The following is a 24,704-nucleotide window of genomic DNA, read 5'->3' as shown; positions in this document are numbered from 1 at the left end:
CTTAAAAATTCCGAAAAACACAGCCGCTTCACAGGATGCGGGTTTCGCCTTCAAAAATGGTTGCCGGAAAATTACACAAAAAGAAAATAGAGAGAGAGAGAGAGAGGAAAACCATGGCAGGAGGGTAATTAAACTGAATGCTCAAGCAAACATTAAACAAAATATATATCTTTTTTTTTTTTTTTTTGAAGCAAACTCCTGGCGGAACAAAGAGAGGGACGGGCTGCGGGGCCAAAGGGTCATTCTAGTAGTTGACCTACAAAACGGTACAAAGGTTTCACCCGTTTCTCGGCTCTATGAGGGCCAACAATGCGGAAAGCCCCTTTCAGCGACTGATTAAACAAAGCTAAAAGCCCCAAAAGGGGTTCGAGCCGCACAAAAAACGTACAAAAATGAGCCAAAGGTGCCAGCAATAGATGGTTTCAGGGGGTGGAAATGGAAACCATGGCTAAGTGAAGGTTTTTGTGTCATTAGTGGCTTAGTCCAAGCTTAACTCGATTGGGAATCATCTCAGTAGCCAAGCAGCAATTATCCCATTGAATGTTGAAATGCCAACAAACGAGACTTAAATAGTTTAAGATTATTTAAGAAGGTAAAGTACTACTCGGAAATCTCTAGAATAGGTTTTGAATGAACGAAGAGAAACAGTATGTCGTCCGCTGCGGTGAGGACCATCCACTCGCTCTCTCTCTCTCTCTCTCTCGGCTGTTAGTGAGACAAGTGCTAAAAAGAGATAGCAAACGCTTGACGTTCTGCAGACAAACGGATGGACCCCCAAAAGAGAGCATAAGTGGTGACGACGTAGCTATTCGTGACAGAGCGTAGACTCTGAAGAAGAAAAACAAGAGCTCTGTATTTAGTTTAGAATCACTCCTTATACAATTTTTCTTTTTGTTTTCTATCATCCACTTTTTGATTTGATTATTATTTTTATTTTATTAATTTATTTATTTATTAATTTTAAGAAATTGCATGCCTTATATAAATCCTAAAGCATGAAAGGCTTCAAGTTGGTTTTTAAGTGGATTTTTAGTTGATTATTTATTTAGGAATAATATATTTCTTTTACTAATTTTATTTCTTTTTTTTTTTAGAGCTACAAGTAAAACTTATCAATTCAGAAAATATGTCTAGAGAATGAGAGAAACTTTAAGGACTCTTAATAGCCCTTTCTTGGCTTTGGTTTTTCGAATCATGTAAATATATAGAAATCTATGATTTTTATAGAATTTTGTTAGTCCATCCAGACACCTAATTCTGGCCTCTATAACACGATCTTATCTTATCTTTGGGTATATTAATGCAACCTTTCAGGTTCTATAGTTCATGCCTTCATAGGCTGAGAGTTTTCATGGATTTCACAAATTTATGGAATCACTGGAGCATTAAATTGTCTTAGAATCCGATCTAATGGCCTTCAAATATAAAATTTAATTTATTTTTTCATCCGTACTCTCGCCAGAGTCTAGACGGCCTCAGTTTCGTATCATTTTTGCTGTCTAAATCTATTCCAATTAGTGACACCTTGACTTACTTCTGCGGCCTGTTGCCTGTTGCTTTCCGGTTTTTCCGACCCACTCTTCCGGCCTGGCTGGCTGCCGGTGCAGCGGCTGCACAAATGGCACAGATAAATAAGAAAAGCGCTGTGGAAGAGGAAAAACCAGCTGGGAACAACTTTCGCTAGTCGCTGGTGGTGTACGGGGTGTACGGGGTCTATGGGGTGTACGGGGGGTGTCTGGGGCAGGCGTGCACGGAAAATTGAATATGGCCAAATGCGCTTGACCAAAGAAAAGGCCAGCATAAACATGGGAAAAACAACAACGGCCAGTGAATGGGTTTGCCCGACTTTTCCAAGCACAAAAAAAAAAAAATTACAACTTTTCTTTTTCAATTTGTTTTTCTTTTTTTCTTTCCCACAGACACGTTCGGGCAAGTTTTTCCAATCGATGCCACTTGAAAAGGAAAACCTAAAAGTCCACGGCACAAAAATCTTATTACCGAATAACGGGAAAATTGGTAAACCGGTTCAAGTTAAAAATTCGGTTCGGCACAAAACTCTAACTCAATTGAGCCCTCTATCTCTCTCTCTCTCTCACTCTCTCTCCTACCAAAACACAAAAAAAAGGGAGTGCGAAAAGCGATTTTCGTTTTGTCTCACTTATATTCCATTAACCCAAATTCTCTCAGCTCTCCAGCCCCATCGATCCATGTCGCCAGGGTCCAGGACAAACGAGCATTTAATGCGCTCCACTGGAGAGGCATCGAGATATCCGCTGATGCCCTCGGGAGAGAGAGAGAGAGAGAGAAGGAGACAGGACCGAGTCCCACTCTCGCGTTATTCATTTTTAAACTGCATGTCCCCTGGAAGTAGCCCATCCTAGGGACGATACGATGATGATTCAATTTAGTTGCACTGTGGCCGACACAAAACGGCTTAAATGGCTCTCCAGCTGCAAGCTGGATATCGGACCCATATACACGCTCATTTTTGATTGATAGGCTTAAGTGTGGGTGGTGGCCGGGTGGCTGGAGGTAAGCGTTTTGCCGCAGATAAGGCTTCCCTTACATTCCACCGAGCAAAAACCCGCCCACCCCCTCCCGGGGGGGCTGGCATCGAATCGGGACTTGCATTTCGAGACTCGTTTACAGTTTTGTGCTTGAAGTTGATGGATGACGTTGGGTCATGTGGGTGTAGGGCAAGTCCTTAGCTGTAACCAGTTGGGCCACAAATTCCACTTTTCGGGCCCAAATTGTGTGTGGATTTGGTTTGAAAGTTGCAACTTTAAGCCAGAAGTTGGGGGAGTAGATTGGATCGTTGGATCGTTAGCCTACCATCAATCTAGAGATCTAAATATAGATGCCAGAAACCAAACATGGAATCGTTGGAACATGCCTTCGACAGGGTGCCCAGGGAGCAGCCAAAACACCTCGATTATGGACCTACTTTCAACCCCAGATCTAAGGCCTATGTCTAGCCTCAACTAATGGTCCCAAAAAGGTAGAAAAGTACTCCAAAACCAGGCGAAACAGATGTACGAAAGATCGTTGGGTTATCTATCTTCTATGGGTTGAAATGCATTATATCTCTCTTCCAATCTATAAGCTCTATAAGAATCCTCATAGGATTCAGTTCAACATTCCTGGCATTTATTCGAACTAGGCCTCATATTCCCTAGCTCCCTCCTTTCGTATTTCCCTCGATTTCAACCATCAATCTTAAGGCCCTATGTGTGTGTGTGTGTGGGAGGGGGGCGGGGTTTGTGGTGGCTTTTCGTACTCCAAAAAGTACTCCAATTATTGGGGGCACGTGCGCAAGTTGGCAGCGACGTCAATTTACATTTAAATCGCCTCAAGTTGAAGGCTGAAAATGGAAAATAAATAAAAATACCAAATACCAACCCAAAAAAAAAGAAGACAAGAAATTTTAATACCCTTTTTAAATACCCTTTACTTAAAAAAATAATATTATTTATTTTATTATTATTTTTGTTTTTTCCATCAAAATACAAGGAGGAGTTATTTCTTTTTTTTTTAAGGGCTTTCCCAAAGAAAAGTTCATCATAAAATCGAACCAGAAATCATTTCATTCATTTGGGTACAGCAGCTGATGAAGGCGTTATTTTGGAGAGAGAAAAATGGCAAGAAAAAATAAGGAAAATAATCTTTCAATTGGGGGAAAAAGTCTCAGACTGAGAAAATTAAATACTTTGAAGCTTAAGTGAATTTCCATGAAAGTTGAGGTTATTTTGCACATAGGAAAACATTATGGATGGATACCCGCCGCTGTGCCTTTTGATCTGATAAATACAGGTATATATATATGTACATATATATGTATGTATAGTGCTTATATATTGCACATTTTGCGTGTATATCCTTCTGCGTTGAAGGACTCTGGGCGCTGGTAAAAATGATTGCAGTGCTACGTGATTTATTGCACTTTTCTTGGATTTTATTTGACAACCTTTCGTGTGGTTTTTCTATTTCCACCCCGCCCCCCACAACCGCCCACAAGTCGGAAAAAGTTTAGTCAGAGTTTCTTTTTTTTTTTGTCGCTTGGGTCAGGACTCTGACGTGCGTCCCATTAGGTTCGGAAAATTGCAACAAAATAAAGAAGAAATTCTAATGCCGAAACTTTAAAAGAAGTTTCCATTGGCCGTCTAATGTCCTGGAACGCGCATTATGCGGTCCTTGGGATAACTTTCTTTGGCCCTCGAGCCCTGAGCCCGGCTTCACATTGGGGTCCCCACAACACCCAGACACCCAGATATCTTTGCATTCTCGATAGCTCAAGCTGTTCATGGAATTTATCTTTTGTATAGCTATAAATAAATTATTTACTGGAGCTAAAGTATTGTGATAACGAATAATCGCTTTGTGGGCAAATTTATTCGCGATGGAAAAATCAGTTGCGTTTTTCCTTTCTCGAACGGTGGTTGCGGCTCTCAATATGTGGATTTTTCCAATTCTTCTGCTTTTGGTACAGCATTCCACAGGCAGCCTCCTGCCCAGGGAATCTCCCCATGAGGTAAAAACTTTCCCGATTAGGAAATGCAATCAAACTGAAGCGAAAGGAATTTCTTCCAGGACACAACAATCAGTGAGGAGAGGCAGTCGCAGTGCAGAAAAGAATTCGAGGAGCAGAACCAACAGCTGACGAGCCTGAAGGCACAACTGAATGTCTATCGGGACAAGGCCAGGGAACTGGAAATGCTGTTGAACTACAGTAATACGATGGGGGAGAGACTGTGGGAGTCCTACAAAGCACAGACCGACTTCAAGGAGCAGGTCGAAAAGATCCTAATGAAGGAGATCCAGGTCCAGAACTCCACCATTCAACTCGAGGAGGATCAAAGACAGTCCTTCGAAGACCGCATCAACGAATTGGAGTGGCAGCTGAAGAATCGAGATCTTAAGATCAAGGAAATTGAAACTCAAATGAAACACAAGGAAGATAGAACCAGGGGATATCTAAAGACCTTCATGGATATAATTGAGAAGGAGCTGGAGGGAAAAAGTAAAGAGGTTCTAATACGCAGATTGTCACGCATGCTGATTTTTATGCAAATTAAAGATCCACATCTTGGTTACTGAAGATCAAGAGATCAGAATATTTACTTCAGCCAGGATTCAACAGACAGGAGTGTCAATAGGGATGTGGAGGAGTACCATACTATATACTGATTAAATACAATATTAACAAATATCTACATATAATATACAATATACTCATTTCTCAGTTTCTATCTTGAATTCTGAAAGTATGCACTGAAGGGCTTTGTGGCTTTTAGACCTAAAATCTTGGATTTCTGTGGCAACCACAATTTAGACGATACAAGAAATTCGTAGGATCTTTATAATCTGAATAAAACAAGTAACGGTCGACCTGTCATTTGGCTGTTTGAACACCTGGTTTTCAGACTCTTTTAATGCCAGAGCAGCGCACTTTTGAGTGAAAACTTTTAGAACTTTTACTGTTTAAATATTTAGAGCATAAATTTGGCTATGTATGATTGAAAAATATAGAAAAAATCAAGTTTACTCTTAAAAAGTAAAAAAGCATACTTTGAAATCCCCTTAAAAAAGCGAAAGGCAGGGGCATTGAAGAAGGAGAAAAGTGACATACGATTTGCATGTGTACTCGTATGCTCTGGTTATTTTTCATTTTTCAATGCCTTTCCCCTGCATTTCCATCAGTCTTTTCGTATACCTCGTACACGTGCGAAATCAAGTTTTATTTGTTCGGGGGTTTTTTTTCTGCTTTTCGTGCAGGCTCCCTCCGCCTGTCTGCCTGTTGGCAGTGCAAAGCGCATTAAGTCCTTAGCTTAAAGGCAACACACTGCAGCAGCAATAGCAACATCAGAGCCGTGCAAACAAGCCAACATCTGTAATAACAACAATTACAACGGCAAAGCCCCTGCATACGCAAACACAAGGCAGAGACAGCACGTCCTTCGTGAAGGGAGAGGAGAACGAGGGCTAAGGGCCAAGGACAGGGCGGCCCATTAACTAGCAGCTATCCCTAACCCTTGGATCATTTCGAGCAGAAGAAGAAGAATTTTGTGCATTTATTAAAGTAGAGCCAACACCCAACACCCCAGACACTGCATATGCCGATATATATTCAACAGACATAAGCTGTTGAGCGCATTTCACTCATGCATTGTTTTGTATTCAATCATATTCTCACTTTCACTATTCAAATGCCCTTCATTGTACTTGAACGCTTAAGCACCTATTTGAATGCTCATAATTGTGTTGTTATTGCCCACGCCCAAGAACTAACTGTGACGCTCTCACATGCTCACAGATGCGTTCCGTTTTTTGCATTTGGAGCGACGTCGTCATCGCGAGATCTTTCGATTCTCTTTTGCTCGGCTTCTTTTCGTGCAATTGAGTCGAAACCAGTCGCAGGCGTAGGCCTCGTTGCCAAATAACCTATAAGCCACAAATATTAGCAAACAAAACAGAGATCGAATCAAACATCTAAAATGAAAAACAGTCCGCCTCGAATGCTTTAATAAATATTATATTTTTCGCAAATTCCATGCAAAGTGCACTGCCTATGAAAACCTTTGGACTGTGTGTCGCATTTGCGTAATGTGATTTCATTTTGCACCCTCTTATGGCACTCACTCACCGCTCCAAAGCTTTCAATCCCTAAGGGGCGGAGGAGGGGCACGTAATGTGCTTAAAGTGCTGCAAAAACAATGGCAAGGGAGGTGGCAGACTTGAGTGTAATGGCGGATTGTAGGAATATGTTATTCTGCGACAGACTGTTTCAAAATGAAGCATGTTTTTTGGCTCCGTCTTATCCTTAATAGATTCAACAAATTAGCATAAAGGAGGCCCACCAAAAAAAAAAGCAAATAATTTTTGAATGTGTTCGATAAATGACGCAGCAAAACCACAGCAGTCCATGGGGATCCATCAATTATAAATTTAGTTAAAGTCGATCGATTTCGAGGGGTCACAAAATAATTACCATATTAAATTCGGGGCAGACTTTGAAAACTTTGTCCATAGTCAGAGGACAAACTTGACCACAGGTCGGAGGATGGGGCCATGGGCTTGCATATCGATAGATAGCGCCAAAAGCCAAACTGTCAGTTCGGTCCAGTCCAGGCCGTTGCATAAACTAGCCAATAATCTCCCAGACCGAACAGACAGGCAGACGGGCGGGGGCTGGGGGCTGGAGGCTGGGGGCTGGCCAGAACTTGGCAACCATCAGAGGCGACAAAGGACAACAGGACGAGAGTCGAGGCGAACTCAAGACTTGGCCAAGTCCTTCGGAAAGCGCCTTAAAGCCTGCAGCAGCCTCAGCAGCAGCAACAACAGCAAAATGTTGGAAAAACTTTTCCATGTAATGCATTACAAGTAATTTCACTCGCAACCAAATACACAGGCCAACTTTTGTGTGCAAACTTCAAAAAACCAAAGCAAAGTCGACTTCTTACCCTACAAAAAAAAAACTAAAAAAAGAAAAGGAGAATCGGAATCAGCAACAAAATATCCATCAGTCGAGGCTATAGAGTGGAACGTAAACGCACAATACATTTCCATAGAAATATAAATAAAATTCTCTCAGGAGAGTTCACTCATTTTGCACTCAATGTGTGCGAGCATTGCAGTAAAGAAGAAAACACTCAAGGCATACCCACACAAGGGAGAGAGATCTTCCTCTCTCTTTAAAGCTAGCCAGCGACGCCGTCGCTTCAGGCGTGGGAGCGACAAATGCAAAGAGAAGCATGAAGCAGGCAGTGCAAAATTGTTTTTGCAATTTACACTGGTTTCTTCTCTCGGCTGATCTGCCGCCTGATTACTATTTTCGGGCAGAGTTTTCTGCTGCTCTACCAGCATAGCGCATGGCAAGTGAGCGAGAAAGACGACGATACTCTGCGGTCTGCGCGGGTGCGAAGGATGAAAGAACGATTGAAAAAACTGATATGCGGAGAGTAAGAGAACGAAAGAAGTGATTACCGCGTGCTACACAGAGTAGAGCAGAGAGTATATTCGGCTATGCGATCGTTCTTGCAGGGGTCTTAGAATTTATAGTGCAGAATGTGATCAATCTTTATGAAGGGTTTGCTCTAATAATATTATAATACTACCCACTACCACTACCCACAACTTAAGTCCAATTAAAGGTGAATAAATAAAACAATAAATCAGAAGAGGGTCGCTGAACTTGCATACTGATCGACAATACATAATATGTTCTATATGTCCATGCTATAATCAACAATAATCCACAGAAAGACGTCATTCGAGGTCAAGTCTGATCTATGAGTAAATGCATATATGTATAATACACATTAATGCCATATTATAATTATTCGCTACATTGCATGATTTATGGCATTGATTGATAAGCATTGATATAAAAGAAGACTTAGTCTTCGTCTTGCATTCAGTCCGATTTAAGTCTTTCAACGGGAATAGTCATGGAAATATATTGGATTCTGGTGCTTTTCTGCCTGCACGTAGATGCAGATATTACTCTATCTACGGAAAATAGCTCCGAGAGGAGTGAAATTCAGGCAAGTGAACAGATGGAGGATCTCAAGGAACAGGCGGATGCCAAGCAGGTTAGCTCAGATCAACAGCTCAAGGACAAGGATACTGAATTGCTGCTGAAAATGGTGAAGGAAATGAAGGAGCAGATCTCAAAAATGGAAATGCAGATCCAAGCCAGAGAGACTCAAATGCAATCACATGATAAGTCAATCAGAGAACTGGTAGATCAAGTGAATTTTCTTAAACGAACATGGACAGGCAGCTGTCTGCCATTCACCAACTCCACTGACATCTACACCATAAAGTTGCCCGGAATGGGCTCAGTCGATGTACCCTGCAATTCCAGTGTGTCCGGATCTGGGTGGACTGTAATCCAGAGACGAGTCCGCGGGAATGTGGACTTTAATCGCACTTGGAACGAATACAAACACGGGTTCGGAGACCTCCGGGAGAACTTATTCCTGGGCCTGGAAAAAATCCATCTAATGACCCTGCTCCAGCCTCACGAGCTGTACATCCAGCTCCAACATGCTAATGGAAGCTCCAGCTATGCTCGTTACGACGATTTTAAAATAGGCAGCGAGGCGGAAGCCTATAAACTGAAATCGTTGGGAAAATATTCAGGAACAGCCGAAGATTCACTGGCCTTTCACGAGGATATGAAATTCTCCACTTTCGACAGGGACAATCACGATTGTGCGCAATATTTTGGAGGTGGTTGGTGGTTCGATAATTGCGCAGAAAGGTACTCACATCTATTGCGAATTTAGGAATTTATTATATTAATTTTCTTATTATTACAGTAATCTCAATGGAATCTATTATCCAAATGGTACGAGTAGCAAGCGTGACGGCATCTTTTGGGGTGCTTGGCAAAAACATAACTACACGATCTCGCTTACATTTACGCAAATGATGATAAGACCAAAGGTCATGTAACATTGTGTGTTCTTTAAAGATAATTTAGTGGTGTAGTCAAGGCTGAAAGACCATTCAAACTAGCCAAATTCACAGATGCAAATATATCGCATAAATACAAAAGTATCTCAGAACTATCCATCGAGGGTATGTATTTTTTTGTTTGGTGCTTTTGTTATTAGATAAATCCATCGAAGGTATCAGTATGTGGTATGTGTCTGTGTTGCTATCTCGCTCTCCTCCGCCCGGGGGCGCACACTGCACGAGGAAAAGCGTGTGAGAGAGAGGGAGAGCGCGTGAGTAAGTGCTTGGAACGCCTTCCAATGCAGTTGGATTCAGTTTTAGGAGTCTGGAAGGTATGGTAATTGTCTTAATTCCGGATACCACAGGTATTCAGCTTTCACCACAAATCGAAAATACCCCTACACTCTTTTTGAGTATCGGGTATAATATTTTGGAAAAATCATTAGGTAGCAATGTACTACCCAAAAAAAGGTGACAAAAATCGAATGTACGGTCTTAAAGATACATGTATAAGCCAAGATATACCATCTATTTTGATGGGTGTGCATTTGCAGGGTCTGAAAACTTTACTGAACATTAAGTTTGGATTTTATATGGGCCCATTGTTGAAAAAATATTCCGTAGCACATTCAATTTACATTCATTGTACGTACTGTACGTTCACGATCCAAGACATGCCCCGCAGAGTCGCGTTCGAGGATTGGAGTGCGAGTGGGAGTGGGGGGAGGGGATGGGGGGATGTCGGCCAGAGAATGCTGACAATGCATGATGCTTATTGACCGAGATTTCTCAATTTGTATGAATATAAGAACAGAAGAACAGAGGGAAAAAAACCCCAGTTATTATCTACAGAATGCTTGGCTGGAGGGCAACCGGCCGGAAGGAGCAGTCCTTCTGTTTCCGTTTCTGTGAGTCAGCGCGAGATATCAAGGGGATGTGTGTGGGGGGGGGCTAATATGTCAACGGCAGAAAGGATTTAACAATCCCAAATACAGATTTACATTTGCCAAAGGAAAGAAGTACCTAAAGGGAGCCCCACAATACCCACAGTATGGTAGTACTTTCCCAAGGAATCTAGATATTCTTGATGAAAGGTCAAGATATCAAACCAATTACATTTTCCATCTTTTCCTTTCGATTTTGACAAGTGAGGAATTTGTTGAAAATAAATCCAAAATCCAGGCTGGGCTCGGGTAGGAGGCTACAGGCATTGCATTTCATTAGACTGGAATTTAACAATTTATCTTGCAAGTAATTGACACGGTCTGGGGCAACAAGAGCAAATAGCAGATAGCCTGAAAGAACTGGAGGAGGAGGAGCAGGGGGAGGAGGAGGAGGAGGAGGAGGGGTGGGCGCAATAACATGCCAAGGACAACACAGAAAGGACATGCAGGGCAAAAACTGCTTGAGGACAACAATAACAAGGATGCAGAACTTTGCTCAAATTGCAATTAACATGAGAGTTTCGGATTTTCGATATCAACAGACCAGCAGGGGGATTTCCCCCCAGATTTCGACTCGGCCAGGAGTCCAAGGATGTCCCAGAGCCATATCTGTAATCAATTTTTAATGAATTTTGTCCTACAGCAAGCAGTGGGCAAATTATTACACATAATCAACAGCAGCCCCCCACCGACCACTCACCCCCCCACAACCAAACGCAAATTAATTCAATTTTGGCTTTGAGTTTCGAGATTTTATCTCTGATTTTGTTTTAAAAAATTCCACAAAATGACAGAAATATGTCCCGATTTAATTCGATATTGAGCAGGCCCGATTATGCACAAAATTTGGGATTTAATGGTCCAAATGAATGGGGTTAATGCCCAAATGCTTCTCTTCAATGAGCATTATTCAAGATAGGCTTAAGAAAAGCAGGTTTCTCTGGCTAATAAGCATAGAACTCCTATAAATGGTAATTTTGGCATTTATCGGGAGACACTTTGGCTTTTGAATGGCTCTTGTATTATCACATCATAATCATTGCTGGCTGGCGGCATTCTACACCTACACAGAGGACCTTTTTGTGTGTGCGTGTGGCCCGAAATGAGGGGTCAGGTCAGTGCGCAAAAAAAAAAGAGAGCAAAACGGAGCAAAACAACACACGAGTAAAAATATTCATAAATTGCTAACAAAGGACACGCCTCCTTTGCATCGGTGGCTCCGTTTAAAGCCACTTTCGACCCTTTAGTTCAGCCAGTTCTGAAGGCCAGTGATTTGGGTTGCTGTGGCGGGGTATATTTTGTTTTTATTTTTGCAACAGAACCGCAAAGGGGAGAGCAGAAGGCCGCACACACACACACACACACAAACCTTGGGCTTAACTTATGGATTATGGGCGGGGAGCCTGTTTTGTGGCTGAACAGCAGAACAGCAAAATGTAGTCTACATTTGGGCGTTGCGAGACACGAGCGCGTAAAAACCGAAAAGCAACCTCAAAATGGCATTAGCACCCATGCGTGTGTGTGTGTGCGTGCGTAAGTGTGTGTGTGTGTGTGTGTAAGTTGTGGTCACAGTGCGGCCAAGTTGTTGGATTCCTCCTTGGCCCCTTTTCAGGCGGATAAGTGGAGTGACTAGAGAGAGAGAGAGAGAGTGCTGCCTCATTAGATAAGTGCAAAAGGGTGTGGGGCCTGGGGCTAGAGTCAGAATATTTATGCTTCAGGCTAAGTAAAAGTTAATGCAGCCCAGGGCGTACAGTACGTTTCAGTAATGTAAACCTTACATTAAAGCAAAAAGAAATATTTGCCACGAGAGTCAGTATTTTTTATAGAAAAATACCCAAAAATTATCAATAATTATCGAATTAAAATAGAAATCTCTCTAATTTTAAGCAAAACTGTGTTTGGAGGATAATTTTCCATAGGCAGAAATTCATTCCAATTCAACAAATATTAAAAATACCCAAAAAGTATCGATAATTATCGAAATAATTTATCGAATTTTAAGCAAGACTATGTTTGGAGGCTATTTTATAATAGACAAAAATTCAGAAATTCATTCCAATACAACGACTATACAAAACACTAAAAAATCATCGATAATTATCGAACTAAAATAAAAATCTATCGAAATTTAAGCAAAACTGTGTTTAAAGGATAATAGACAGAAAATATCAGCATTATTCCTATAAAAAATACCACCAAATTATCGATAATTTCAATAAAAAATTTCAATTTTCGATAGGGTTTCGATTTTTTGAAGGAATATAATATATAGCTGATTGGAAATTTGAAAACAATTTCATTCAATGACGAGCGATAAAATTACTTTTCATCTCAAAAATATCAACAAATGATCGATAATGCCATAGAAAACCAATATATCGATGTTTTGTAGATAATTTCTAGAGATAAAAAAAGTGTGAGATGTTTTGGGGGATACGTATTGATTTTGGTAGGGACAGAAATTCAGCAATCAAAGGACTTTATTCAAGTAAATCAAGAGTACCAATCAAACCAATCGAATATATTCGAATCATTCTATCCTTACAAACATCGTACACATCTGAAATAGGGCAAACAAAGCCACTCTCTCTCTCTTTCGCTGGAAACACTCTCCGGTAGCCACAAAAGCTGACACTAATAGGCCAAGGCTCTGGCTGGAATTTGTAGCATAACAAATTAACATCAAGTGCCCCACGGGCGCCACTCCAAAGCCCAGCAAAAAGGCAAATCCGAGAGCGAAGACTGGCCAAGATGGGCGTGTAATTGATGCCACAGCAAGTGCCGGCAGGTGTGTGAAGGAGAGTGGGAAAAAAAGCAAAGGAGCGCGTATTATAAACTAAATGAAGCAGGCTATAAAGTAATTTGAGACACAGACAGCCAACCAACTCTAAAAAAGATCTCGTTAAGCGAGAAAAAGGTGCCAAGGGGGGCAGGGACAATTTTCATTTGCAGGACATCCGACACGAAGGATGGACACGAAGGATGGCCATTGTTCATCGGTTGCCAGTGCCAATCATTCAACTGATTAGTTTGATTTTACCGCCACGCTATTTCCGTAGCCCAAACCAGGGGGGGGGGGAACGCTAGACAATGGTGCCCCACCGGAAGCCGGGGGGGTGGGGGGCGAGTGTCACAATTATGGAGCGGAGCAACGATTGTTCCTCGAACCAAAAAACCCAACTTTTCCCCCACTAATTGCTCCGCCAGTGGAACATTTTGTGGCCGAGGGTATTCGCATCGTTCGCTTCCGTTCCGCTTGGCGCTTAATTAAATTATCGATTGGTTTTATTTTTGGGACACCCAATCGAATGGCTCGTGGATGATCACTCAATGTAGTTTACACAGCGTTTGTCCTCTCTTTAAACTCTTTCTTTGCCCCAAAACTGGTTGAAAAATGTTCTTTCTTCTCTCACAGATACAGATACATTTTGAAGGGCTTTATACTTGAACGAACCCACACAACTCCAGCCAGCAAAATTTTAATGAGCTACAAAACCGCAGAGAGAGAGAGGCTGGGGCTTTGGGGCAGAATCTACTCGAGACTTGGGCAAACAAACTGGTTTATATGAAAACAATTATGATGTTTGCTAATCTCACAGAAATTCCAGAGCCTCAGAGACAGGTACAAAGGAGACAGACAATGAGCAAACAATCGTACGATGCGATTGTTTGCGTAATTTATAATTAAATAACATTACAATGGGCTGGTCTGGGGCTGCACACATATTTGCTCTCGAAAATACATGCAATAATCCCAATAATGGAGGCAGAAATCGAAGCAGAGACTGAGTTATGACATTGCAGACTGTGGGGCTCCCCCCCCCCCTTCCAGGACAAGGAATTCAATCTGTAGGAAATCGCTAGACAAACTTTGTGGAAGAATGAAAAGGAACAACTATGCTTCTTCTTTTGGCCAACAATTGGCCTTTGTCCACTGCCAGTGACCAGGACTTCAGGACTCGCATAAAGGGAGTATCTTTAAGAACTCTTTGGGGTTTCAATATACAGTTTTCTTAGACCAATCCCCGCCTTGGGCTTTTATTTTATTGGGTTTTTTTTGTTGTTGTTGTGCCATTTCAAGTGGCACAGAAAGTTCCTTGTGGAGAAACTTGAAAATGGCATCTGCGAAACTATTTAATAGTTGCACGTTGCAACACTTATCACGGGATAAGGCTCTGCCTCTCTCTCTCTCTCTCTGGAAGTCTCACTCAACTATGTTGCAGGCATATCAGGCAGCAACAATGTGACATGCAACAAAATTGCTGAACATACGCATTCCTCGCCAGCTAGCCCCATTTACAACCCCCCCTCAAATGCCTTTCAATCACAAGACTCAGGAATCGCTGGAGCAGGCCAAGGACGGGGCAAGTTCTTACAATTGAAGAACTGGGCGGAAAAATTCAGCGGCTTGTAAAAATATGGCAAGAGAGCAAGAGAGAAATATTCACTTGGGAGTAAACAGGGGTGCAGGAGGTGCAGGGGGTGTAGGGGGGCGGGGCACAAAAATCACCAGCAACAAGAAAAACTTTGGTCCATTTTGTTGTGCAGCAAAACAACAACAGAATGACAGAGTAGCGCATGAATAAAGTTTAAAATACTGTCAGGCGATGCGAATATATATACTATATATATACATAAGGAAAAACTTTTGTTTATTCCGAAACTATGGCAAACAGTGGCTCCAGTGGCAGCTCCAGTGCCAGCTCCAGTGGCAGATCCAGTGCCAGCTCCAGTTCACAGTCATTCAAACATTGTCGAGTGCTCGGCGGGTGCAAATATCCACCATATATAGATTGGTTGAAACAAAAATATCTATAGAGAGAGGGGGAGAGAGAGAGGGAGGGAGAGAGGAAGGAGACTGGGTTGCGAAAAGCCAAGAGTGACAGGTGGAAAAATGGTGGCTGCATTTTTTGCCATGTTCTATCAATCAATGTTCAATGAATCATCGTTAATTTTCGACAGTCAATCTTTGGGGTTTATTTTTTTTAGAGCAACAGTTTTTATTAAATTGTTATTAATTTTATGCATTTATATTCATTCATTCATTCATATATATTATTGGAAATAGCAGAATCATAAAGAATTTTATACTCTGGTGGATTAAAGCCGAAACTCTTTCGCACTCTCACAGAGTAGCTTAGCAATAAAGAGATAATTTTAATGTTGGACCCAAATGGAGAGCATTTCCTCTTTGGCCTCTATCCTAGTGAGAATATTATTTTCTTATTTTATACTCTAGTGGATTAAAGCCGGAACTCTTTTGCTCTCTCACAGAGTAGCTTAGCAATAAAGGGAGAATTTTAATGTTAGACCCAAAAGGAGAGCATTTCCTCTCTGGCCTCTATCCTAGTGGGAATATTATTTTCTTATATTCTTATTTTCTACTCTACTGGATTATAGCCGGAACTCTTTCTCGCTCTCTCACAGAGTAGCTTAGCAATAAAGAGAGAATTTTAATGTTAGACCCAAAAGGAGAGCGGTTTCTCCCTCTCTCTCTCTCTCTACACAACGCCAGCTCTATCCTAGTGAGAATCTTATTCAAAAAATACCTTCAAAATTCTGATAATGCGAAAAAATACCAAGATACGCGTATGTCTTGGCCCTGACGTGGCATATTTTCTCCCAAACTGGGACCGACTGCTCCCCGCCCCACGCTCAGAGGCGAAGGATAGCTAAAAGAGAATTGAAATACCTTTACCCCGCGTGCCTGAAACGGAATTTGTTCCTGATGCAATATCCTGGTATTGTATAGTCCTCGATTGAAGATTTCCTTCAGAACCAAAAATCTTTTGTCACTTTATAAATATCTCTTAAAATGATTTAACAAGAAACAAAGAACGAAAAACCGCACTTGGAGATACTCGGGGAAAATGAAAGAGAAGCCGAAAAGAAGAAGCCAACACAAATATTCAACAAACAGCAAACTGGGAAACCAAACGATAGAAAATTAGAAAAGTTTTTGGACAAAAATGTATCTGTATCTGCATCTGTATCTGTATCTGTTGTGTCTGTGTGCATAAACTGCATACAAAATGCAGAAAAAATATCTGTTGTGGGCTTCTGTGGGACTTCTGTGATAGCAATCAAAAAGTATCAACAGCTGTGTTGTAAAAGTTAATTCATTTGTTTTGCAGATGGGTTGCATGCCCCATTCCACTGGGCATGAAAGCCTATTCGAACTGGAGCACACATAAATTTTGTGAAAACAAAACAAAAAAAACCTTTACTAATTGCTGAACAACCTTTAGGGCAATTTTTGTGTGTGTGTTTTTTTGTTGGCCAAAATCTAGAGTATAAATAACCAAAAGTTAACTTCCCCTTGCCCCCGCCATTTCCACAGTGTAATTTTTTTCCCTCGACTCATGACTGACATCAATTTTTAATGAACTTTAAATAACATGAAAAATGTATGCAGCAACATAAAATATTTCTCTGGGCCAGGACCAGGACAGGGCCAGAACAGGGCCAGGACAGGGCCGTCTTTTGCCGTCATACAACCTTGCTCAACGTCAGCCACCGACCAGAGGGGGGGGGGGGGGGGGGAGTACGTGGGGGTGGATAAAATAATTGAAGGACTTTTTCTTTTTTTTCTTCTTTTTTTTGGTTTTTTTTCGTCCGTCAGATGTGGGTCACTGTATGGGTATTGTGCATGAAATCCAGAGACGACAACAGCGCCGATCCTATTGACATTTTAACTTAACATACGGCTGCCCCGCATCCCGTATGCCCCGTGCCCCATGCCACAGCTAAAAAAAAAAAAAAAAAAAACAAGAACAAAATGCTGTTTCGTTTTCAGGTATACGATCCACAAAAATGGCGCATCACGCAAAAACAAAAACAAAACAAACGGAAAGAAGAAGCTTTGAATGTCAGAGCCAACAGATTTTTGTCAATTCGAAAGCGACTTTTCAATTTTGCCATCCCCCCAAAAAAGGACCAGCAGAATGTGCGAATGGGTACATTTCGTGCAAATATTGATTTATCTTTTGGTTTAAATACAAAATCCATGTTTCATGGCATGGCAAAAGAGACTCAAAAGTAAATGCAAATAAATGTATATTTTAAATGAAAGCCAATGGGAATAAACTAAGTCAACACACACACGCGGAATATTTGTATATTTTTTGTGTGGGATTTTCAAATGCCTGAAATCCTGCCTGCCAGATATCCTAATTTATATCCATTGCTGTAGAGAGAATTTAAATAACCAACAGAGGAATACAAACATCAGGGATTTTTCTCGGGGGTTAGGCTTCCATTGGCATCGATTTGAAATGCATTTCAATAAATATTTCACCAGGAGGATAGGCAGAGCAAAAGATTTAATACAAAAAGTATGAAGTAAGCAATAAACTGGAATATGAAAAAGTTTTGTCACATTATTCTCAGTGAGTGGATCTTCTATTGGCTGTGGATGCGCTTTTAGTCTGTGCTTTTTCTCATAATATAGTTGTTGCTGTATTCGTTTGAAAGAGAGTGTGCTTATTGCGAGGCTTGCCCAGAGTGGATCGCAAGAGCGGGGCTCGCTCAGAGTGGCTTGCTAAAGCGGTACTCGCTCAGAGTGGAACGCAAAAGCGAGACTCGCCTAGAGTGGATCGCAAGAGAGAGGCTCGCTCAGAGTGGATCGCAAGAGCGGGGCTCGCTCAGAGTGGCTCGCAAGAGGGAGGCTCGCCCCGAGTGGATCGCAAGAGGAGGGCTCGCCCAGCGTGGGTCGCTAGAGCGAGACTCGCCCAGAGTGGTCCGCAGGAGGGAGGCTCGCTCAGAGTGGATCGCAGGAGGGAGGCTCGCTCACAGTGGATCGCAAGAGCGAGGCGTTAAAAGTTCCTTGCCGTTGCTGAGTGCAAGTGCGAGGGTGAGGGCATGAACATTGGACAAAGGAAGAAGGAGAAGGCTTCACAAAGGTTGGAAGTCGTGTGTCTCAGTCACACCTCCCACAGTGCAAAGAGAAAAGAAGGGAACAAAGCGCGACATGTGTTAATGTATGCGAGAGCGGGAGAGTCGCGCATTGTTCTAATGGTGGCTGAGAGAGCGCTAGAAGGAATCAATAAGAGAGCAATGGATTGAAGCAATTGCGAGAGTGATTGGCGTGAGCGAAGCACAGCTCGTGGATCAAATGAAGGCACTGGAGCTTCGAGGTAAAATACAAACAAAATGCTAGAGGATGAGTCACAAGACCCACAAGGTAGCAGCGATGCATGAGCAATCAAGTTTCTGTTTCAAGCTTGTGTTCCACCTTCAGCAGAAGCCCAGCCGGAAAGGGACTGGACAATGGCCACAGTTTGGCAGCCAAGTTTCGAGGGAAAAGTGTTTGCATAATCAAACAATGCCAAAGAAAGACAGAGAGAGAGAGAGAGAAGGAAAGGTAAAACCTATACGGAGAAAATTCCCATGCCCAATCAACCCAGAAGGAAGCCCCGACCAGGCAGGAGCAATTGTTGTCGGTTCACAAAGAGCACTAAACAGGAGCTTGACGTCAGAGGGAAGGCAGAGAAAACAAAAACGAAAACGAAAAATTAATATAAAACTGCAATGCACTGACCTGCATTTCTTGGCTAAAACGGATAACGGGTCTGACGAGGTCTAAAAATGAAGTCGAAACGGAAATGAACAGAAATGTTAGCAACAGGGGAGTGCTTTAGCAGGACGTGCAGGAGGAGGATGCGCGCGGGGGGGTGCAGGAAGCTATCGTCTGATTGAAAGCATAAGCCATAGCGGATAGCGGATAGCTGGGGGAAAAAGTTTTCCACAAAAGTAAGCTAACTTAGACATGAAAACAAACAAAACATAGCCAGAGCCAGAGCCAGGAAAACCGAACAGAAATCGTACAGAACCCGAACGGAACTGAATCCTGGGCAAAGTTTTTGGCCCTTCGCACTCTGAAGGTAAACAAAAGCCAAAGCAGAAAAGTAGTTGGCAACGCACGAGCTGTGTCCTGGAGTATCCTGCATGGATGGCACAGAATGGAATTGAAAATGAAAATGAAAGACAACTTGACGTTGACTTCATTTCATGATTAAGTTGCCCGTATCGATTTCCTTTCCTTCTGACTTTATGATGATGAAAATGTAAGGAAGGAAGCCCGCCGCTGGCTAGGCCACCGCAAGGACCTGCGCCTGCGGTTGTCAAGCCCACCCACAAGCGCACACCCTACACACCCACACACACACACAGACATGTGACTGACTCACATTCAAAACAATAGATGACGAAGAGAGAGAAAAAAAGACCAAGAAAAGGTTGCAAAACATACATAAATTGCGAGGAAAATGTAATTGTTGAGGACATCTTGGGACTGTTATGGGTAGTCGAGTAAACAAATAAACAAAAAAACCCCCCCCCCCCCTCCCCACTGAAATGGGGCACAAAGCAGGGCAAACTGTACTTACACTTGCGGTTGATGTGTTAAGTGCTCGAAAGTTGCCAAATAAACAGTAAAACCCCCGAAAAATCAAAGGAAAAAAAGGATACCTTTTAAGGAATAGCTAAACAACAATTTTGTGGGTCCAAAATAACAGACTCGTACTCGAAAGATACTTCAATGTATTATAGATATTACATCTCTCTCACAGTGTGGCTTAGCAGTGAAGGCTGTACACAAAAAGCTTCCATTCTAGAGCTCACAAAGAAAGGAGAAATATTACTACAAAATCTATAAATTATATCCCCCACATAGTCGCCGCCATTTCCAATGTTTTCCTTCATTAATACCGATAGATATCGCATCCCAGCCAATGCCTTAACCCACTCGAGCCCCGAGCCCCGCCAAAAAATGGCAGACAGGGACAAGCGGCTGTCTGTCCTATATAAAAAAAACATGCAGTACCTACACACATATTTTAGATGAAGTTTAATATGTGTAATGGCACAACTGAAAATGTGGTTTTTATATCTCGTGCAAAAACATAAATTCATAATGTCAAAATGGATGCCAGCAGTGACACAGCGCCAGGGAGGAGTTAGGCAAGCAGCGAAAATTTTAAAACATAAATTCATAATTTATATTTACATTTTAGCAAATGTTGCCAAAGACAACATGCCACCATGCCACCGTGCCGTCAACAAGCTGCACAATATTAAATACAATTTGCCACACACGCAACAGAAACTTTATTATTATTATTATACATTTTTCATTTGGTCGATCCATTAAATGGCAGGGTATATTGATTTGTCTCTCTCCCAGTGTGGCTAAGCACCAACACCCACCCACCCACCCACTCTCCCACCCTCTCTCTCTCTCTCAATCAATCATCTAATAAAATAAAGCAAAAAATTCGGCATGTCCTTCCATCAAAATGTATCAGTCATAGGAGTATTTACTCGGCTATTATTTAGAGATTTTAGAACGCTTTTATTTCCATTTTTGTTGCTGTGTTGCATTGTTGATAATGCGAATTTGCATATATTATAAGTCCCTGTCCCGTGTCCAATTTCCATGGCCAATGAACCGCACACAGAGACCACTCCAGAGTGCTTTTCCACCCGTTTAAGCGCTTCGTTTGTACTCGAAATGAAAATTAAATCAATTATTTATGGATCCATGGAGAGGGTACTCGCGGGGAGGGGGGTGGGGGTGCGGTCAGTCCGCCATGAAGTTTGTTTTGCAACTCTTTATATCGATTTAATTGACGCAGATTCTGGGGGGGTCTTCGTCGTCTGCTGTGGTGTGAGTAATTAATAAATAATTTCCGCTTTGTATGAATATAGTTCAGGACAGATTGTGCCCCCCTTCCCTGGCTAGTGGCCAAGCCAGAGGCTTCTGGTTGACAGCAAACACTTTTCCCTGTTTACTTTTGGGATCTTCAAATAGTTTGTCAATCTTCAATGACTTTAAAGTCCTTTCAAGCCATTCAACTTTGAGCACAAATTGCTTTCATAAATGTCTGGCGGATTGTTTGAGAGGATTTCCAGATGAGGTTTCACTTTAATTTTTTCTCATTAATTCACATAAAATAGAAATGGAGAAGCGGGTATGGTTACAAATGGTTAAATCGATGCTTAAGGGCGATTTTATCGAACCAAATTCCATTAGTTATTAAATATGTTTTTAGTTGGGGAATTTTGAAAGTCGAGGAGTCGAGGAACACGTGGCGCGACACTTTAAGAGCCGTCAATCAGTTCCTATAAAGTTTAATATTGTGATTTCTGTATAAAGTTTCTAAAATATGTATATTCGTATCCTCATTCACGGGGAATCCTCTATGGGAAATTCTGGATACCATATTAATCCATTCTGATGCAGTTTATGCAATCGAGTAGCTTGTTTATGAGTAAGACACAAAAATGATGTTCAAGGATATATGTAATGGCAAATAAATACCGCCAAACTGTCATCCATGCCGCGAATCCATCAGAAATCTTCGATCTTACCTGCAAAAAGAAAAAATAATAAAGAAAATATTGGTATTAGTTGGATTCGATTTGTGCATAAAATAAAACAGCTAAAGTTAATGAAATAAACATCTATAGGCCAGTATCCACTGTACCGCACACACACGGGCACTGCGTCATGGGGCAATAAAAATATCATTGCCTACTTCTATGGGCATTTGAATTATGCTTTCGGCTTTCAACTGTCAACTAAAATGCCATAAAATTTGTCCTTAAATACCAGGAATACACATTATAAATTTCACCTTTTCCCCACACAATGGGGAGACCCACATCTGGGCTCTGGTTGGGGTCGAGAGAGCCCAAAGCAGATGCAAAAGACAAAGCCAAAAGGGAGAAGGAACGCCGTTCAGTAGGGAAAAAAGGCCATAAATAAACAACAGGTATAAAGCGGACTTAAGAAACCCAGAAGGAAACGTGGCGCGGGCTATAAAAATGCAATTTCCTTTTGCTTTCTCCAGCAAAATGTATGTATATCAGAGCAAGCATATATTACTCTCCGTGAGAGTATATAGCACTCGTGTGGAGGAAGAATAAATGCCAATACAACAGACTGAAAGCCGCTTTAGCCGAAAATAACAAATGTCTATGCAATTTGTTCGGGCGGAGGCGCGGCAGGAACTGCTGGCCCCAAAGGTGGATTCTTTTTTTTTTGCCTTTCGACAAAGCCTCAAACAGGGACGCGTAAATTTGCAGCAGGATGCCGCAAGAAGCGCAGGAGTGCAGGAATTGCAGGAGGGGGGGAAAAGTGCAAACAATTGCAAGCAAAAAATTCTCAACTGAAATTGAAAGGCTCTTTGCCAGACGGGGGGCGTGCCACACATAGAGTGCCCTGTCCCGCCCCTGCCCCTGCCCCTGGCCAGCCGTGGGCGTGAAATGTGTAGAAGGATATACTGCCGCAGCGGAGGAAAGAATTATTGCACCTCCTTTCAGTGCCTTCGCCAGAAGGAAGTCGAAAGGCAGGTCAAAGGCAGCTCCTCCAAAAAGAGTGCCAAATGCCTGCAAGTCGAAATAAGTCAATGGAAGGAATGAATAGTCATACGTCAGGGCTGAGCTCTGATTCAGCCTCAGGACTTCTCAATCCATTTCGATTGCAAATCTCCTAGGCTAAATCTTTCAAACCGAATAATCGGTGAAGAAATGCCCATTAGAAATGTACATCCCCAAGACCCATGGTCTACATTCGTGCCCGCACTCAAGCGCCGGATTGCAGCTAATTGGAGCTCTCGTCGGGCCACTTCCTGTGCACGAGACCCCCAGGGGAGTGGAGGGGAGGGCTTATGGCGTGGGTAGGCGATGTTGGATAATTAGACAGAGAGCCTCCCCACCTGGCAGGCACATCTCCAAATCCGACTACAATGTGGCCCGCTCAATCACCCTCACTTCAGCGGCTTCTAGATATTCATTTTTGTGGCTCTTGTTCTGCTTGGGTCCTTGAAACTCAAGGATTTCTAAACCACTGATAAATAATGAAAATACGACAGTACTTTGGAGGTTAAATTTGAATATTGTGGATTATGCAGGCAGGCTGCGGCTTTTACTTTGGCTAAAACTTTCCGATTTTCCACCACTCTTCCTTTTAAAACAATTTAATACAACAAATTGAATGTTAATAGATGGCTTATTGATGCCTTAACATAAATTTGAGAACATTACCAGGGCAATGCGGCATTTGCCTGCTTTATAAATAATTTTTACTCAAGCCAACCACAAATTTAGATTGACAACACTTTTCGTACTCGTGCAAACAGCTGACGGCAGAAGCATCGGAAAATACTCCAAATTGGGCTGAAAACAGTGCAGGCTCCTGTTTTCAGCCCAATTTGGAGTATTTTATTGATTTTTTAAATTAATGTAGAAATGTATGCTTAAAGATCTTTATTAAATTTATTATACAATTAATATTATTATTATTTGTATATTCTTTATTTTTATATTATTATTATTTTTATATTATTATTATTTATGCTTATAGCATTATAGAAGTTATTATAAATTTATTTGCAATTTTTGTATCTTATTATTTTTAATTTTATTATTATTGTTATTTAATTTAAAAAAATTTTTAATTTAATTTTTTTTTTTTTTTATAAAAATGTATTTATTTTTGTAAAAACTTTTTTTTTAATTTTAATTTTTTGTACTTTATTTTTATTTTATTTTTTATAAAATTGTATTTATTTTTTTAAAAACTTTTTTTAATGTTAATTTTTTGTACTTTATTTTTATTTAATTTTTTATTTAATTAAATTTTTTATTTTTTATTTAACTTTTTATATTGTTTTCTTTTAATTTTTTGCTTTTAAAGATATGGAAGACCCGCGAAATGATTGTAAAGAAATTGCGTCCCGGTCCGAGACAGCCTCTCGCAGCCTCGCGCTCTCCTGCTGGTACTGCTTGAACATCCCTCGAGTGCTGGGGCGAAGAAAAAGATATTTGCTTGCTCAACAGTTTGCTTTGGCATTAAACTATCCCCCGTATTGTGGGGCACACACACACACACACAGTGGAGCACAGTGGAGCACAGGGAGCACTGAATGCGCGTTGGCCTTTATCTGCCCTGCATATCAAATGAGAGCCAAGACGGGGGACAGGACGGGGCGCCGTCTTGGACTAGAGTCGGAGCACACTTTATGGCATTTCTTTTGCAACATCTTGATAATGACCAGTGACCTCAATACCGCAACGACAGAGCGAAAGAGAGAGGGAGAGAGGGAGGAAGGGAGGAGAAACACACTTTCACTTCCTGTGCAGGCCATGAGTCCTTCCTGCCACTGGCTGCATGCCACATGCTCTCTCTCTCTCTCTCTCTCTCTCTCTCGCTCTCTGGTCAACACTTTCGCTTCTGTGTATGCATTTAATGTAAATTTTTCACACTAAACACGTGCATAAATCATCACGAGGCAGAGA

The 24,704-nt window shown here is 41.6% G+C and overlaps 3 protein-coding genes across 7 annotated transcripts in view; 2 read left to right on the top strand and 1 right to left on the bottom strand.

Moving 5' to 3' along the window:
- kuz (zinc-dependent metalloprotease kuz) overlaps positions 1-24,704 on the bottom strand; it is a 115,892-nt gene that overhangs the window by 32,267 nt on the left and 58,921 nt on the right. The gene's annotated exons all lie outside the window — the stretch shown is intronic.
- Positions 4,410-5,224, top strand: LOC6903423 (uncharacterized). The gene is made up of 2 exons (XM_002132266.3): positions 4,410-4,528; positions 4,588-5,224. Exons 1-2 carry the CDS (start codon positions 4,451-4,453, stop codon positions 5,092-5,094), a joined length of 585 nt encoding a protein of 194 aa, XP_002132302.2. The 5' UTR covers positions 4,410-4,450; the 3' UTR covers positions 5,095-5,224.
- Positions 8,418-9,574, top strand: LOC6903424 (ficolin-1-like). Its single transcript, XM_002132267.3, has 2 exons — positions 8,418-9,262; positions 9,321-9,574. The coding sequence occupies exons 1-2, from the start codon at positions 8,445-8,447 to the stop codon at positions 9,454-9,456; spliced, it is 954 nt and encodes a 317-aa protein (XP_002132303.3). The 5' UTR covers positions 8,418-8,444; the 3' UTR covers positions 9,457-9,574.

The sequence above is a fragment of the Drosophila pseudoobscura genome, chromosome 4, assembly GCF_009870125.1.
Source record: "Drosophila pseudoobscura strain MV-25-SWS-2005 chromosome 4, UCI_Dpse_MV25, whole genome shotgun sequence".
Taxonomy (NCBI): domain Eukaryota; kingdom Metazoa; phylum Arthropoda; class Insecta; order Diptera; family Drosophilidae; genus Drosophila; species Drosophila pseudoobscura.
The sequence above is the reverse complement of the archived record's forward strand: the minus strand, read 5'-3'. Positions and strand labels throughout refer to the sequence as shown.